We start from the raw sequence: 19,590 nt of genomic DNA, 5'->3' as shown, positions 1-19,590 counted from the left end.
AAAAGTGCAATAGGAATTCTTCAAATAATGAATAATAGAAAAGCATACAAAACCATTAAAAGGCTGTACATAACAATCATTAAAATGACTAGCTACTTAAGTAAATTTTAAATAGCCACTTAGACCTATCAACATAAAAAGTTTTTAAGAGATGTTCAGAAGTCAAAAGTGAGTAATTGGGACCCATAGCATGACTTAGCTGTCTGCAGTCTACAGATACATTTTGGGCAGGTTTCATGAAATAAACAATGGTCCATATTTTCTATTTCTTTAAATTATATTGGTTAGAGAACCTATTTAGGAAGATTTGTTGCTGCAAAATCAGCAATTTTACTCTATTTCAAGATGAACATGCTCTGTAATGAGACTCAGAGGGAAATAATTTATTAACATCTTTCCTGATAAGCTCAAAATTCATTTGAATACAAAATGTTACCTTTGAAGCATAATATTCCACTGGTTAAGCACATAAAATTCCTCTGATTAGGCACATAACTCTTCACGTTTGCCTTTATTGATTCTGTTCAGTGGTCTAATTGCATTCTAGGTTTAGCCTTTACCATGCTAATTTTGATTTAGGGTTTGTATTTCTTAAAAACAAACTGGGTGCACACCATCTATTATAGCTGCATGGTCTTGCTAAAGCTAGTAGGAACTTTGGGATCAACTATAATGACACAAAGTGGAGGTAAATTACTACAATATATAAAGGTGTTTTTTTATATGGTAGCATTTTGCAACAGATTAATAGTCTGAATTGCACCTAGGAAGAATTATTTGTTTTCTGTGGTGTCTGGTGTAATTGGACTTTTGGCATCACAAACACTGTGTATTTTAAAGAATTGTTTTTAGTGTGAATGTATTTACTTGGTAGTCAATCCACCATTCCTTCTCCCTGGAAGTACAGTTGGAAGCTTGCTCATGTTGAAGGTATTTTGTGTCCAAATTAAACATTATTATCATGCTTGTTCATAAACCACAAGGTAATTTGTGTCATGCCCATTTCATTGTTGTGGTTTCATCTGCTATTGCACCATCAAGAACATTCTTTTTCTCTTCTTCAGTGCAAGTGTCATTCCATACACTCCAACATTTCTCCGATGAAAATAGGGACATCCTATTCAATAATGATGATGATGATGACAATATTTATACCCTGCCCTTCTGACGGGGTTGCCCTAGCCGCTCTGGGTGGCTTTCAACTCATATAAAAACATAATAAAACATTAAACATTAAAAAAACTTCCCTGTACAGGACTGCTTTCAGGTATCTTCTAAAAGTTGTATACAGTAGTTCCTTATCTCCATTCCCTCCAACATTTCTCTGATGAAAAAGGGATGTCCTACCATACCCACCAATATTTCTCCACTGAAAATAGGGACATCCTAAAGAAAAGCATGACATTCTGGGATCAAATTAGAAACCAGGATAGCTTCCAGAAATCTGGGATTGACCCTAGAAAATAGGGAAACTTGGAGGATCTGCCATTCATGGGACTCAAGCAAAGCCATTCTTCGCATTAGTAACTGAGTCTTGTTATTTTTTTATCAACAGCTGCTAAGCCTCTTTGCTGTTTCTCTGTAATTTCTCAGCAAATATGTTTGAAGTGTACAATCCATTTCCCATTTCCCATCACAGGTACTTATTCTTACAGCTTTTTAGTATAAAGGTGTTTCAGTGCTCAGATTCACAATATGAGTTTGGGGTTTTCTTGCAACTTGACAATTAAAAATTGCAGGAAGTGACCACACATCGATTCCTGTATGATTCAATGCACAAAAGGGGTCTTGGGAGTGGGGGCGATGTGTGTTTGTGTGTGTGGCTTTGTGTTTGCAAGTATACAGGAAGTGCGGTAATTTTCTGCACCATTTAAAAATGCATTTTTACTTAATGTTGTGGAGGTACCATACTTTGAAGCTGTATGGTATTTACTTTGTTAAAGCAAGATAGCAGTACTTAGTTCACTGTATAAGTACTACATGTAGTCAAACTAGCTTTCTTGATAGCTCTGCAGAATAAACCACAAATCTAGGTTTTTTCCTGAGGTCTGGTTCAATGGGACAGATGAAGGTGCACTTCAGCAAATTGTGAACTGGACTGAAATCCGCTGACATTTCTACATGTGAGCGTTTAAATCATTAATATGTATTTATGGATGACACGACTAAACAAACATATAGGCACTTTGCAGTTAATAATAATAATAATAATAATAATAATAATAATAATAATAATAATACCCTACCCATCTGGCTCCAAGTGTCCCTAGATTCCTGAAACATCCCTGATTTAGAGAAGCCATTCTGGTTTCTGATTTGATCCCAAAACGTTCTGCTTTTCCTTAGGACATTCCTATTTTCACCAGAGAAATATTGAAGGGTATGGAGTTATTTAACTCCCAAGCTGTCTGAAGGCAATCTTGTATAGGGAAGTTTTTTTTAAAAAAAGTTTAATGTTTTATTATGTTATCATATATGTGGGAAGCTGCCCATAGTGGCTGGGGCAACCCAGTAAGATATGTGGGGTATAAATAAAAATTATCATTATGGAGCGGGATGTCCCTATTTTCATCAGAGGAATGTTGGAGGGTATGATAAGTAGGCCCCAGAAGCTGCTGCACAGTGATAGTTCTACCTTAGTTCTACCTTAGGCAAGTTTTGAAAGTGTTCTAAATTGAAAGTTGGTGTTTAGGATTTCTGTTTAGCAAGTTTTTGAAGCTAACATTGTAGCTGTTAAAAGACTGTTTATTTATCATTTTTAATTGGATTTTATATTTGTTTTATTATATTATTAGGCATCACAAGACTTTGGGGCAGGCTTTGCAGTAAATATGAACAGATTATTTTACCACTGTTGTTGTTGTTGTGCCCCACCTTTTCCCTTGACAGGTCGCTTCCTTGAAGTTTTTTTTGAAATGTGTAATAATTTCCTGAAGATAGAAGTCAAGTTAAATATAATCCCCTGTCTCCATGTTGTTGTTGTTGTTGTTGTTAAAATATAGGCACTCTGTTTTTCCCTATGCTATCCTTACATAATCTTGCCAGTCTTTCAGTATTTTCAGATATAATTCCTGTGTGCCCAGAATTGTTTGCATTTTTTCTTTGAGCAAATGTGGGTGCTTTTATCTTATCCTACCATGCTATCCCCTCTTTTCCTGTCATATGTTTGGAATCAGCTGATGATAACAATGTTTTTCCTTCAAATACTAATGTACGGGATATATTGTGTTTCATTTTTCTTGTAAGAGCTTGTGTTCTCTGTTGATTATGTTACTAGCTGCTACGCCAGTTCCCTACATGAGGTTGGTCAGCTCAGGTAACCTCATAACATAAATCTACAGTTCTCAGAATGATATAAACCTCATATGATATAAATCCATGGTCAAGACAGCCAAAACTGCTGCTGACATCAGCAAGGAACTCCATCAAGGTAGGAAGAGGATAACTAATTCAAGACTCTACCAGTTGCTATCAAGTCAGCTGTCTGTGCAAAGAAATATATGGCAGCTCTCAACATTGCTACCTGCTCTTTTCCTAATTCTGAAATCACCCAAACTCAAGCACTTTATGCATAGTTTTCTTAAAGTTAAATAATTAAATGGAGGTGGGGTGGGGGCTTGCCATGTAGCAATATGCCCTCATAGCTCTGTATCCTGGCCCAACTGCACTGGCTGCCAATTACTGGTAGTTTCCGGGCCCAATTCAAAGTGCTCATGTTGACCTATAAAGTCTTACATGGCTCAGGACTTCAATGCATTAAGGACTACCTCTCTCCATACAAAACGACCTGGACCTTGCACACAAGTTTGAGGCCCTTCTCAATGTTCCCCCTCCCCAAGAGGTTCGGAGGGTGGCAACACAAGAAGGGGCCTTTTTGGTGGAGGCTCCCCATCTATGGAATGCTTGCTGGTGCCATCATTACATGTTTTTAGAAGACAGGCAAAAATGTTCCTGTTTACCCAGGCCTTTCACCATTAAATAATCTATGGCCTGGTAAAGCTGGGGAGTGGGGGCAGAGACTGTTATACCATTTATTTTTTATGATTTTTAATATGTTTTTATTATTGTTCTCCATAAAATGTGTTGCACACCACCCTGGGATCACTTGATAAAGGGCAGTATATAAATAAAATTAAGGACCTTTCAAGGATAAATCAGCTGATATAAAAACCAATACATGAATATTAAAGGAATGCAAGGCTCCAAAACTAAGCTTGAGTTTTGAATTGTAGCTGTCAGGCACTAAAGAAGTTGACATGGTGTGTAGTAGTGCTAAGGCCAGAAGGGGTTCAAATTGACTAATGACCTGTCAAGTGATAGGAACATGGCAGAAGATTTTAAAATCTGCATAAGTAGCTTGTGGGAGACTGGCAAGTAATGTTATCACCATTAGATAATAAATTGTCAAGTGGTTCAATCACAGGTGGCAGGGATAGGAAAACAGCTAGTGAAGCTCTTGACTTCAGTCTCTACCATCATTTGAAAATGGTGATGAGGTTCAGATTCTTTGGGAGCAGCAGTAGAATAAATCCCACAGAGTCAATATTTGGGTCCAAGAGGTGCCTGAACTGGCTCCTCTTCTCTTGGGCTGAAGGATACTAAAGGGGATTGCAGATGTAATCTCAGAGCCTCTGTCTATAATCCTGGAGAACAGGTGAGGTCCCTGCAGACTGGAGGTCCCCCATGATATTCTTGCAAGGAAGCTGGTAAAATGTGGGCTGGACAAGGTAACTGTTAGGTGGAATTGTAGCTGGTTGACTGACTGAACTCAGAGAGTACTCATTAATGGTTCCTAATCATCCTGTAAAAAAGTTACAAGTGGAGTGCTGCAAGGTTCTGTCCTGGGCCTGTTGTTCAATGCCTTTATAAATGATTTGGACGAAGAAATTGAGATGCTCATCAAATTTGCAGATGACACCAAATTGGGAAGAGTATCTAATGCTGCAGAAGACAGATTCAGGATTCAATATAACCTTAACAGATTGGAGAACTAGGCCCAAACTAACAAAATGAATTTCAATAGGGAGAAATGTAGGCAGGAGGAATCAGCTGCACAAATATAAGATTGGGGGCACCTAAGCTTACTAGTAGCAGGTGTGAAAAGGATCTATGGGTCTTAGCAGATCACAAGTTTAACATAAGTCAGCAGTGTGATGCAGCAGGAAAAAAAGCTAATGATATTCTAGACTGCATCAATAAAAGTATAGTGTCCAGATCAAGGGAAGTAATAAAAGGTAATGGGACCCCTGACCATTACGTCCAGTCACGGACGACTCTGGGGTTGCGGTGCTCATCTCACTTTATTGGCTGAGGGAGCTGGCGTACAGCTTCCAGGTCATGTGGCCAGCATAACTAAGCTGCTTCTGGCGAACCAGAGCAGTGCACGGAAATGCCGTTTACCTTCCCGCCGGAGCAGTACCATTTTATCTACTTGCACGTTGATGTGCTTTCGAACTGCTAGGTTGGCAGGAGCAGGGACCAAGCAATGGGAGCTCACCCCATCGCGGGGATTCGAACCACCGACCACCTGATCGGCAAGCCCTAGGCTCTGTGGTTTAACCCACAGTGCCACCCACGTCCCTAAGGGAAGTAATAGTCCTGCTGTGTTCTGCCTTGGTCAGACCACACTTGGAATACTGTGTCCAGTTCTGAGCACCACAGTTTAAGAAGGATATTGACTGACTGGAACATGTGCAGAGGACAGCAACCAAGATGATCAAGGGTATGGAAACCAATTGAAGGAGCTGGGTATGTTTAGACTGGAAAAGAGGAGACTGACAGAAGATATGATAGCCATCTTCAAATATCTTAAGGGCTGCCACACGGAAGATGAAGCAAGCTTGTTTTCTCCTGCTCTGGAGGATAGGACTCGAACCAGTGGATTCAAGTTACAGGAAAAGGAGATTCCCACTAAAAATCAGGAAGAACTTTCTGACAGTAAGAGCTGTTGGATAGTGGAACAGACTCCCTCAGAAGGTTGTGGACTCTCCTTCCTTGGAGGTTTTTAAGCAGATCCAACCTCTGCTTAAAAACCTCCAGTGGTTCTCGGCTCAAGTGATGGGGCTAGGCAAGGAGACACAGACATTCTTGTGGGTGGACTGGGTCTACTTGCATCCTTGGATATTTCTGATGGGGATCATCCCATCTTGCAAGCTGAAATGCTTGCACTGACAGATCAATTGCCATTGCACTACATTAAACTTCTCCCAATGGGTTCTGCTTCCAACTAAATACAGCTATGGGATGTTTTATAAGTATTAATGTGAGCTTTACATGTATTTTATGACTTATTGCTATTATATGCTTTGTTCCATGGTCAGTGCAATTAAGTAAAAATAAAATGTAAATAAATTTTGACTTTGCTTTGCTAAAGTTCATAGTACTACTTTTTTTTAAAAAAAATAATTTTTATTAACCGGCCAATCAAATCAAATTAAATCACATTACATAAATTCCGAATTACAAAGCCGAATTTTAAATTTTGTTGGGGGGACCCATATTTCAAGATCCGAAGGGGGATTCTGATCATCTTCTTGCTACTGCATTAATGTCCAAATCAGACCAAATCAGTCCAAACAGAGTTCATAATTCTATCCAGTCTTATCTTGCTGTTTCCACATCACATCTTGTTCATATATTTTCTCTTTTTTCTTTATGATCTCTTCTGATAGTCTCCTTAAGCTGATTAACACCAATATTAATCCGGTGTGAATTTTTCCGTTCTTCCAATCCTCAAATCGAGATGGTTTCCATATATCATCGCCTTCATAGATAACATCGCTCTTTCCATCATTAATCTCACAAAACTGTCCCTCTGAGGAGTTTCACCCACAATATAAAAGCAGCTCTATTTCTCTATTTCTCCTCCCAGACTCAAGACCTCCGACAGAACTTCCCAATATGGCGACGGCATTTTTAACTGCGTCATTCCAAAGCTCTTATACATTCCACGCTCTTCTTAAAACATGCTTTGGTTCGAAGGTTTATCTCCACACAGCCTTAAATCCACAGCTTACCGTATTTTTCACCCTATAGGACGCACTTTTCCCCCTCCAAAAATGAAGGGGAAATGTGTGTGCGTCCTATGGGGCGAATGCAGGCTTTCGCTGAAGCCTGGAGAGCGAGAGGGGTCGGTGTGCACCGACCCCTCTCGCTCTCCAGGCTTCAGGAAGCTCTGCGCAACCCTCGGGAGACACCCGCTCCTGATGGCCATGCAGAGCTGCCTGCAGTCCCGGGATCAGCGTACTTCTCCCCATAGCCAGCCCCACAAGCTCGGGGGACAGCGGGGAGGCAGAGCGCGCCTTCCCGCTGTTCCCCGACCTGGTTCTTCCAGCCACGCACCTGGGGGGGGCAATAAAATTGTTTTTCTTTATTTCCCCCCCAAAAAACTAGGTGCGTCCTATGGGCCGGAGCGTCCTATGGGGCGCAAAATACGGTAAGTCCTTAAAATGACATTTCTGACTCGTGAGGGGAGGGGATTCTTGTTTAATCACATAAGGAAAGAAAGGAAAGTTTTCCCCCCTCCCCCATCAGTCATTTGCCATACCGTATCTTGGCGTATCTTCTCATGATTTATTCTTGCCTTGTTTTATCAGAGATCCCTTCTGTTAGCAGTCTTTACTCCCCCTCCTTCCTTGAAATATGTGCATTCCTTCATTCAAATTGTTTCTTTTGAAGTTCTTGCAGCTAGTGGCGGGATCAGGGACGGCGTCCAGGAGTGCCGGAATCCCACAGGAGGGCTTTGTGCCTAGTGCCCCCATCCCCACAAATTCGGGGGTGGTATAGGGCACAGCAGGCAAGGGCAGCCCCCCCCATCCTGGGGGAGTAGGGAGGCTAATTACTCCCATCATAGCCTCCAAATTACCTCGTGTGGGTCAGAGAGATGTTATTGTCAGCCATCTTCCGATGCGCCCCCTAGTGGCCCCCCATAGTACTACTTTCATAGCCTTTTGCCTTACTGTGTTGTCCTTGGTGCTGAAGTTGCTTTTGCATCTAAACAGCAAATTGTATTTATAGGGCTATAGAATATGAGATAAATCTAGCCGGTCAAAGAGATAGGAAAGGAAGGTGGAGGTTACATAATTTTTTAAAAATTTATTATGACTACTAGGCTTCGATTCTAAGCCTTGTGTGTTTTTGGACTGTTTGCAGATCTGTATATGAAGCTACTTCTGTTTTGATATATGACCTTGCTTGTATAGATTGTAGATCAGATTTTTTTTATCATTTAGTACAACAGCAACTCATTATGAGAATAACAATGTGTCTTTCATTATTTTAAAGCAGTCACTGAATTACAAAAAAAGAAGGTTTAAATTAAAGTGAACTTTACTAAGGCAATTTTGCTGTGAAAGTGATACATTCAATGTGGAAGCGAGACAGAATTTCACTTTTCTCCTTTCATGATATGAACACAGTTTTCTAAGACTGGCATTTCTTTCTTTCTTTTCTTTTCTGTTTTTTAACCTTTCATGCTAATGTGGACTGGATGGTAGACCAATGATTTTTTTTCCTATGGAACTGTTTTGACATTCTTAGTATTTTTGTAAATATCAAAGAAAGGACAAAAACTGCAATTTTATTGCATTAATATTAATAATAATTTATCTGCCAGGAAAACATTTAAATATCACTTGACATTTACAGAGAAAGATTAATGTTTAATTTGCCACAAACCCTGAAATACATTAAAATAAAAGAAACTGCTTCTGTATTTGGTAAAAGGAAATAACAGAAAAAGCTAGTCACTTGAAAATAGTCTAATCAGAAGGGAGGACCAAAATATCTTTCAAAATGTCAGTATTTTAAAAGTATATGGGTGGGATGGAGGGAAAGAGGATCTCACTAATGTGATAAGCATTTAGAAATAATGAAAAATATCACATAAGAAGACCAAAGGGGATGCAACTAAGGAAATAAATTGTAAATATGATCTATTATGTAAAGAAACCAGCCAAATGTGACTATTCCAATGCCATATGATATTTTAAACTACAATGCAATATATCAAGCATCCAAACAAATTTAGCAACACCAGCAAGAAAATATTCCATTATAAACTCCTGGAACAGAGACTAGGGTGCAGATAAAAAGAAGGGTCCCTTATGCGTCTGTTATTTAGTCTGTGCTATGACACTCCACCCCTAGGTCACCTCATCAAATCCCATGGCTCTCTGTACCACCTGATACTTGGTACGCCCAGAACTTTAGTCTAATCCAGTTCTGTGTCTCTAGCTGCCTATTGGATAATTTTCCTTAGATATTTCATCCCTTTGTCAAGTTCACTATGTTCAACAATGAAATTCTTATCTTTTCTCCCAAGCCTCCCTTCTCTTTATACTCTGTGTATCAATTAATATCATGACCCACTCTGCTAAACATGCACAAAGCCTTGGCTTTGCCCACAGTTCCTTTCTCTTCTTTGTTCATTATATTCATATAGTCATGTCACATCTTCCTTTTCAGCACTGCAAAAATACAGCCTCATGCACATGTCATCTTTGACATTGACTGGTGTCCTTCTGCTTTCTTCAGAGGAAGCTTGTCAGATGGTTAATGGGTGCCCCCATGTCCTGTGCACACCCAGCCAAGGAAGGCAAATGGCAGATAGTTAATTCTTTCTTGACAAAAACATGCACACCTATACAGCAGCTTCTAAGGTCTACCACATGCGTACACAATTTTAATGTCTATGTAGCTGTTTTCCAGGTTTGTGCCTGCTAGAGCAGTTGAAACAACTGGGACCCTGCCCCCCTGCCCCAGGCTTCTGTACCCTTGTCGGATGGAGTGCACACATGCAGCCTGAGACTTCTGCACAGAAATCATTGCTGTGCTTCCCTCTTCAAGCCCCTCCTGGTTCTAAGAAACAACTGTCATGATCCATTCCAGATAAGGAAGACACTCGTCTGATAGTTAACTCTTCATTAGCAAGAGGAACACTGCAGCTTCCATGGTGCTCTGGATATACACACTCACATGCTTCTAGCCTGAATGCAGCTGTCCACAGATCTGGGCCCTATGAAGCAGTTGCAGCAACAGTGTGGCACCACCTCCCCTCCTCTGGCTTATATACCCTTCTCTGACAGGTTGCGTGCCCACAACCTGAGACTTATCCTGCATTGAAGTCATCCATGCTCTTCCCTTTTCCAGTCCTTCCTGTTTCTAGGAGACAGTGGGGTGAGTGAAAATCTACTGACCCTCGCCTGAACCATCCCTTCTTCCTCTGCCACATTCTATGTGCCTTCTTCTGCCTCAGACTGCCCTGATTCTCTCTCCTTCTCCAGGCTCTTGTCTTGTGGGTTGTGTGACACCCCATAAATCACTGGTCCCCTCTCCTGGGTCACTCCCCTGGTCCCCTGCCTCCACCACACACCCTTTGGAACCCTGCCAGTCCCTGACAACAGTGGGGCTGGATACAGTTGAGATTTGACTGGCCTGCCCCTCACCTGAACGGCCTCTTCCTCTGCTTCCAACCCACCCTGTGCCCCTAGCTCCATCTTTGACTGCTTGACCTTTTCCCTTCCCTTTCCTGTCCCCTTCCCCAAGGGCATAAAATGGGAAAGCAGGAATGGTGGGAGGTATGTTGAATGTCAGGGATGAGGGGGTAGTCCTACCCCCTGCTTTGATGGTTGGGGTGAATGAGTAGTTTTACTAGGAAAACAATACTTTGTAGGACCCCAGAGGAGGAAACAAAGTGGGATAGGAGCTTTTAGATGTTGACTTTCAAGATTTTGTCTCCATTACAAACTTGGCTGTACTTGGTTCATAAGAATGTTTTGTGACTTAAGAGCAACAGAAAGCTCCAAATATACTCTATGCATCTCAAGAGAGCATGGTCATAATGGTGACAGTATCTGCATCCCCCATAGGGGACAATGCCATCTACTTACGTACACCAATAATAGCTTTTTTTTTTTGTACAGATGCTTTCTGAATAGTGGTGTATATAGTGAATATGATTTTTTAAAAAAGTTTTATTCCTTTTTATAATTTTGTTGTCTGAAAAAATGAATTTGACTGCTTCCCATCACCGTATTTATCTTTTTTCTCGAGTAAAAAAATGAAATGTGTCACATGGTTCTCTGGGAAAAAATTTTTAAAGACTTTTTTTGAGAAGTTTCCGCTTTCACTTAGAATATAATCTATATAATTGCTTCATTTTATCACCTCAGTTTTGTTATCTTTTCAGTAGCATTCAGCTGATGGCCCATTCTAGAATGAATATTAAAGTTCAATGCTTTTTTAAAAAGTTTATTTGAAAACATAGATTAATTCTGCTTGGCTATCTTGAGCACAATTTCAGACTCCGAGCTCTGTAAATGATGTATGTATTATGCAATTCTGCACATTTGTTCCCAGGTGGTTTTTATTTAAGGGTTTTGTATAGATTGAAATGCAGCTGCAAGTGTATTAATGATTTTCTATTGCCATCTTGTCCAGATTTTTATTGTTCAGATGAAAAATAGTATTTTGAGGCCTGGCAATGTATTGACAAAAACAGAGGAGTACTTTATATATTTCTTTTGAAAAACTACTCAAAATTGCCTTGGCTACTTCTATTCACGTGTATTTTAAAGAATGGATTAACTGTGAGCTTTCAGCTAAGGTTTAATTCTTTTTTCTTCTGTTCACCATGGTGCTCACTTTTCTCTATTTAGTCAAACCAGAATTATATTCCTGCAAGCAAGGCACACAATAGCCAAATGTTCTAGGTGCAAAAGAGGGCATCTGACCTTTTGTTACTAAGCTTTGACAGGTGCAACCTATTTTTGTCCAAATGGTGTTAATTTGCGTGTGCAAATTCATCTCCTGAAATCTGTATTCTGTATAGCAACCACAGGGGAATTGATCATAATCATGAATAGTGTAATGGACAGCTGAGAGAGATAATTACTGATATTTCAACACATTCATGCCTGCAAGTTGGATTTTTGAGTACACTCCTGTTTTCATTGCTTGTTAAGGAAGCTGAAGTTAGTTATTCATTGCTGGACAAAAAAAATGGTGTCTGCAAAAGTTCATGTGCAAGGAATAGCACATTGTTACAAATTAGTTTCCTTTACCATTTCTGGCAAACTCATTACAAAGTAATCGTGACCTGTGTTGAAGTGCACTTCCTCTGGGACCAATAACTGTAAATAAGCAGGGCTGCAAGCTGGCTGATAAGTTGTTGTTCTGAAGATAAGAGTCCTTTTTAGCAGTGTGTTTGACCTTTTTCCTTTATATTGCCTGAGGCTTGTCAAAGACCCTCAAGGTCTATTTTTCATCTTAAAATTCTCTGTAGAAAAGCACAATGTGTGGTTTAAGAAGATTTTAGGATTGCTTAACATATCTGTGTTTTCTTGCATTTTTATAATAATTGTTGGCATACTTAAAAACTCCAGCTAGCGTTTACTGGAACAGGATTTCTTTTGTCCTGAAACGCAGCCTTTCTTATTGATCTAGGATGCACCCTGTTTTAGTATTTGATGAAGAGTTAAGTTCATATGGTAGGTTAAATAAAGTGGTAGTAATCGTGTGTGTGTATGTGTATTCCTAGTGACATTCATCTTTAGAATTAGTTTACAGTGTTTGTATTTTAAATATGTTACAGAACATTATTCTGAGGAAGTTGTTCTTTTGAATTCCAATATGATCTGACCTAATCCACACCTCAGAGACTAATGTGCAAATCAGAGTGCAGTTATCCCTCATATTTCACATTTTCCAGAATTTTGTAGTGCAGTTATTGACTCAAAAAGTACCAAAATGCATATGAAATGCATATTATATGATAAAATACATTTAGAAATGTAAGAAATGTTCTTAAATATTTATGTAGACACAGACTTGTATGCAGTTAGGAGTAAAGTTGAACTTATTCCTAAGTAAACATGCATAAAATAGTACTATAAATTATTAATCTCATTGCAGAACAGATTGATTTTTTTTTACAAAAAAATTCTCCTCAATACAATAGACATATGGAATAAAATATTAATCTTTTAATACATATATAGTTTCTGTTCAATAGTTTTTAATGTATTTCAGTAAAATAACTGTATTTTATTCTGTTCCGGGTACCATTTTTTTTACAGTTCTTTTAAAATTAAAAGATGAAAATTAAAACATAGTTTTAAAAATCCCACTATATGCTAAACAAGATTTTATTTAAAAACTACTTTCTAACTTTATATCATAAGCTTAGTATAGGTATTCGTGATCCTTTCAGTTAATTAATCTAAAGTTATTGGCCACTCTATTTCTGCCACCAGCAGAATGATTCTTTATTACGGGTGATGTTTATGGGCGCAGCCAAGGCGGGACAGGGGGCAGTCAAGTAAAACAACAAACAAACTTTACTGAGGTTCTGCCCCCCAACATAAAGCCTGCCCCCCCAACATAAATCCTGGCTATACCCATGGCAATGTGCTGAACTTTGTCATTACTTTTCTTTTGAATATGAATTTACCTAACATAATGCTCAGATGTACTACAAATTAAATGTCATTTCCTTCAAAAGTAGTTCTGCTGCCCAGAATGTAAGACAAGGTTCTGCATGTATACAGAATTTGCTTTTAGTTCATCTATCTTGTCCAACTCTTGGACTGTAATAATAGTCTAAGCAAAACTAAGCACCAAATGATACTTCTATGACTGCAAAAATGTGAGTCAAATCCAGAGAAGAAGGAAGAAGGATCTGTGCAATCCTTGACCTTGTCTTGCCAATCATTGGGAAGTTTTATAATCCAAGTATGCCTTAGCTTATGTGAAGATGGAATAATTTTTAAAACCTTGTAGCTGACATGACATCTAAAGCTTTCCTCCCACAAGCCACCATGTTAAATGCCAAGTAGCTAACTATTTCAAGTGGTATTGGAATTGGAATTGCTGACCCAATTCTAAATCAGACTATGGGGAATTTCATTACAATTTATTATTGGGCATTCTGGAAACATGAGGCACAAATGGTAGTTTATTATTATGCTTAATTTTTTTACCATATGTCAGAAAGAGATGGTGCCCCAAGGATCCAAGCCTTCACGTTTTGTTCTGTTAGTGGCATGTCCAGCCAAGGGAGGTGGATGTCCTTTGCTCAAGAGAGTAGACCAGAAATAGCCCCAACTTTTGTTCACACCTACGCTCTGCCTTTCTTTCATATTCAAATCCAAACAGTGGCACTCCTGCCATTATCAAGAGTGAATTTACTCTACCTCTTCATTACTTGAAGGAGACTCAGCAGGAATTCCCAAAGGGGAGGGGACAAGGAGGTTACCAGGGTATAAGTGACCAATCACAGGGAGTGGCCCTGGGTGAACGCTTTGCTGCAGAGTCATGGTCTACATGCTCAGCCCTCCCCCCAATACCCCAAAGGATGGAGGAGAAGTACACCCAATCCTTGGCTAGAAAACTGCTATGTGAAGCAGCTGACATGGCTAGGAGGTGCTCCCCTGTATACAATGAATAAACTCGTCTGCCCTCACTTATTAATTGGCTCTTGATTTGCTGATCTTATATTTCAATAAATATAACCATTCTGCCAATATGTTGGCTCTAGAGGCTTCTTCAGGAATGTGTGGGCTTTCCTGATTAAGGTATTGTGAACATTGTTATATCGTAAACAGCTCATCTGGAAAGACAAAAACACTTTATTTTATTTTTTTAGAAATGAAATATGCTCACAGCCAACAGTTGTGGATTAGAATTTTCCATATAACTTTATTGAGTCTTTTGGTAGAATATTTCTCTAAGAGAGGTATCACTGATCAAAGGGCTTTTCTGGAATGTGTTAACATAGCATTCTGTTTTATAATTTTTTTAAGGTAACCTTGGACGTGTGGACTATATTACTGAATTTGAGTATGACCTGTTTATCAGACCAGATACATGTAATCCCCGTTTTCGAGTCTGGTTCAATTTCACAGTTGAAAATGTGAAAGAATCTCAGGTAAGTGCAATTTAAATGAGAATGAAGTAAACTTTTGCTTGACAACCAGAAATGTTCTGAATATTTAGAGCTGAATTAGAGATGGCCTGTACTATATTGTTGCTATTTAGACATGTTAATTTGACAAGAAACTTGTTTCCCAGGTGGTAAAATGTGTCTCTCTCATATATCCTGGGCTGAGTAAGATATTTGGCTAAAAGATACCTTAAACTGGGTCTGAAGATCTCATGCTATGGTTACTGCTAATCTGTCACTCCTAGCTGCTTGCCTCAAACCAGTGTACCAGCTGTCTAGGAGATAAGTTAACTGATCTACTTTTAAACCAGTTTTTCCTAATTATACTTCTGTCTGTTGGTAACTAGCTTGTTGTACTCCAATACACGTTATAATGGGTTCCTTTTATGGTTCATCTCTTATTTCTGCCTTGGTTGTCCCCTAACGAACAGATATGTGAATTCACAAACAGCCAAAGTACATGGGCTGTACTCAGTTCCTTTGTGGGCGTGTTTGTGCTTGCCTCCAAGAGAGTTTTCATTTTGCTATGTTTAAGATTTAAGACACTATTTTAGCAGAGCACCTAGTTGAGCACTTTGCCGTTTGTTATTGAGCACAGATGAAATGTCATCTTGGTAAAAAATTCCAATAATGTTTTTAGAAAGGAAGTATAAACAATTCACATATGGATGCCTTTGTGAACTTTTTTTATAATGTTTTCTTTTTGTACAGTTACTGATTGTTTTAGCTTGGGTTTTTTTTATTAAAAAAACCCAATATTTTAATAGAAAGACACCATTTTCCTTAAGCTTCCAAGAAGTGTAAGACTATCCTTGCACAAATTCTTGTGAAAGATCAGTTGCATGTGGACAACCGTGCCTTCATGCTCATCTAGTAGCTATACATTATAGAAAGTGTTTCTGTGGTTAGTGGTGGAGGCAGATCATAGGGCACATGAGTTAAGGTTAAGAAATGTCTCCTTGGACTGCACAAGAGCCAAATGATTAATCACAATGTTGGCAAGACAACTTATAAAATGTTTTGTTCCTGATGGACAACTAATTGTAAGGGGCGAAAATGGGAGAAAGATGTTTGATTAGAGAACAAGAGCAGCACAGTGGGATAGCATAAATAAAACCCAGGAAAATGTGACAGATCTTAAATATTGTCATCTGCTTAGCTTGTAGAGGTCCTTCAGTTGGGAAAAATTCCTCCCTGGCCCTGAATGCGTCAACCATAAAACCATAGCAAAGTCAAGCAAAGCACAACACATGTAAAAGGGGCGCCAACCATGAGATAAGGGAGGGTGGGTGGAAGATCCTAAATGCCCATTGCGGTCCCTACCAAAGGTCAGGGCAATTTTTATGCCCAGGGAGCAGACCTGAATGAAGTCTTCTAGGAGTCTTTGTCAGACCTGCCCCCAGGCTCCACCCCTTCACCCACCTATGATTGGCCAGTTGTGCCCAGTGGGCAAATTTGAATCTAATAGCTGGTGGGAGAGGTTTGTTGCTTCTCCCATCAGCTGTTGGAGCCTGGGACTGAAGAGCCTGGGACCACTAGATGGCAGTGGGGCTGTGCCAGGCCATATATACCACTTCACCTTCAAGCAGGTGAGTGGATGTTGTCCAGATTTAACCCAGTGATACTACTTTGCTTTTATTCCACAGTTCTTTCCTTAATGTACATTTTGTCAGTACTAATATGGCCCAGCTGTTTACAATATGTAGTTCTGTATACATGAATGTCTGTGCATGATTTTGTATCATTATGTTTTGCCTGAAAAAATCCCATAACTAAAATAACATTTTAATGGAAGAATTATTTAATAATAATTCCTCTTTTATATGACTATCCTATGTTACAAGAAAAAAATCATGAAATGTGTTATCAAAATTTGTGGTGCTGCATAGATGATTGGTCCCATTCCCCTGTTTTGTTCCTTAGTCAACAATGATGAGATTGTAAAGCCATGAGATGATTGAGTACCTGTCTCAATGAGCACCAAGATCTCATGTAGAGATACAATATATATCTAGAGTTCACAGGATATTTGTTTTCATGGTTGTATACATGAAAAAGAATGGGTTCACTATTAACTTTGACTTGTGAGGTCTGTTTTTATAATATGTCTTCCTGCAATCTGCTTTTTTTATCTCTCAAATTTCCGTTAAAATGAGTCCTACATGAATATAATGAAATCTTAAGCATCTCTCAGACTGGGCACCACCAGACACTGCAACCTTAGTGTATTAAATAAATGCTACAAATTGTTGTATCAAATGGATATGGTGTGTTTTTTATTAACTATATTGTGTCATATAAGAAACATATTGTAAAAGTCTCTTTGGTGTATTCTGAACAGGTTGTAAAATCATTTTAAGTTATTTATTTAAGATTGTAAAATATAATTGCACCTTCTTCATAACCCCTCCTTAATGGCATTAGAGCTGCAGTCCAGTTCATAGTTAAGCATGTTTAAATGTCATTATTTCAGTGTAGTAGGTCTTGATTAACTTGATATAACATATTTACGATAAACTAGCTTATTGATGTTACATTTATTATTGTTATTGAAGTGGCACAGAGAAGAATGTAAAGAAAGCAAACTATGTTTTCAATATCATTAATCCACCTGTGATACCCGTATACAATTGTATGGTCTGCTACAGTGATTTGATGAGATTCTATCATGAAGAGTTTGCAGTCCTTTGACAAGGATAGTTTTGCATAGATTTTTGTTTGTTGCAAAGGGCTGAACTCCACAAGATCCCTTTACAACTCCAAGTCTATAATTGTTTAATTGCAAAATTAAACCTACAAAGAGATTACTTAAAAGAAAAACATTTTCACAAATATACTGCCCTGGGTTTTAACATAAGGAAGTTTCCTGCCCCCTCCTCCCCTCTGCATCTTATTTGTGCCCTTGAAACAGCTGGTAAACAAAGGTCTCTGTGCCTAAACTGACTTTTACAGTTATTCCTGGTGTGGCTAGAGAAAAGCGTTTCTCCCTCTCCCACAACAGTAGAACATGTGGACATCCAGTGAAGCAGAATGTTAGAAGACCTGAGACGGTCAATCCAGAGCATCATCTACTCTGATTGCCCATCACCAGCATGTGTCCTGACAGATTGCTCTAGATTTGTTTGCTTTGTTTTCTTACCAAAAATTTAAGCTGTTTCAAGCTGAAATTGAAAAGTGTTTGGGAATAGTTTCTGTATATTACATTCCCATGTTATGAAAAACTGTCCTTTTATTACGTCTCAACACTGGAGGATGGACAAACAAACAAACAAACGAATGAATGTAATTAGGTATTCATTATGAGCAGTTTGTCCCTTGTAACCTTCTATTCCTGAATTGATAAATGTTGTATATGATTGCATTATTTGTTTGCTACTCTGTGTGAAATGTAAATTAAATGCAGAATGAAGCAGTGATATCTAAGAATCTTAGAGATGCCTCATATTTTATATAGAAATATCAGTTCCATACATACACCATTGTTGTAAAATGAGTAACTTTGCAGTTGTGGAAACTTTTGGCTATTAATATTCTTCCAAGTAGGATCCTTTCAAGTAGAGACATTTCTTTTGAATCATTACAATGTACGTAATGCATAGTAAGCATTTTATGTAATGCTTCCTTAACATGTTCCAGCTTTTAGAATATAATTAATATGGATTGACATAGATAAGATTGTGTTAAATTTATGTACTTAATTTCTAATGTCTATGAAACCATCTTAGTTGCCAATTTTTTGAAATTACAGCAAGCATATTCATACTTTTGATTGTTACACTGATGTTTCTTGAGTAGAATCTAAATAGCCAGGTGTGTTTACTTACTTAATATGATGACATCTGTCAATCAGAATGTCAAAATTCTAAATAGTACAAACAAGAAGGATGCTTTGTTGTAATTATCATTATATTAGTGATGTGACACATTTAGTTTTGCTTCTATTTAGGAACTTATTTGTAGCATGCTTTTCAAGTCACACTTGTTTTTGGCAACTGGCAGACCTCAGGACAAATCCAGCATACAGAAAATACTGCTACAATATCCCACTTTAAGTATTCACAATTTCTCTTTCTCTTTTCTTACCACTTCTCTCATATTCTTCTTTCTAGGGGTTTGGTACCACCTATATATGAGTTTTAGAGTCTTAATAATGGCTAAAGTTTTCTGAAGCACTGACCTTAACTATGGTTAATTCTAACCAGGCTACATTATTATTCAGAGTTTGAAATCATGTTTGAAGAATAGAGAGTGGGAGTATGTAGCTATTACCCGTAAGTGCCTTACATTCACTTTGGATCAGAGGACAATTTTTAGTGGTGGGGAACCTTTCCTTTCCTTTCCTTTCCTTTCCTTTCCTTTCCTTTCCTTTCCTTTCCTTTTCCCCCTAGAATCTGCATTCGACTTTGGACAAGTCTCTGGGAGCTGGGAGCCAGCAGTGGGTAGAAGTGGGGCATATTCCAGGGGAAATTGCCTTGTGGGCCAAATTAGGACCCATACTAAGCTTAATTTGGCGCACTGGCCAAAATTTTCTACACTTAGCAGATACATCTGCTGGGTCAAAAGTCCTTGCAATCATGGAAGGGCACCATTTGGATACAAGTCAGTGACTTCTTTTTGGGGTACAGCCCTCAGAAGAGGTTGTCTATTTA

The 19,590-nt window shown here is 38.7% G+C and overlaps 1 protein-coding gene across 2 annotated transcripts in view; it reads left to right on the top strand.

Annotated features, from left to right (window-relative positions):
* The window catches only part of LOC308586515 (BEN domain-containing protein 5-like), a 753,040-nt gene that overhangs the window by 12,770 nt on the left and 720,680 nt on the right, over positions 1-19,590 (top strand). For both annotated transcript variants that reach the window (XM_081193192.1, XM_081193196.1), the window contains exon 3: positions 14,802-14,926. In XM_081193192.1, coding sequence (XP_081049318.1) covers positions 14,802-14,926 — 125 coding nt within the window. The remainder of the gene's footprint in view (positions 1-14,801; positions 14,927-19,590) is intronic.

Source organism: Podarcis bocagei, assembly GCF_964188305.1.
Source record: "Podarcis bocagei genome assembly, chromosome: 5".
Lineage (NCBI taxonomy): Eukaryota > Metazoa > Chordata > Lepidosauria > Squamata > Lacertidae > Podarcis > Podarcis bocagei.
Note: the sequence above shows the minus strand (reverse complement) of the source record. Positions and strands in the feature narration are given on the sequence as shown.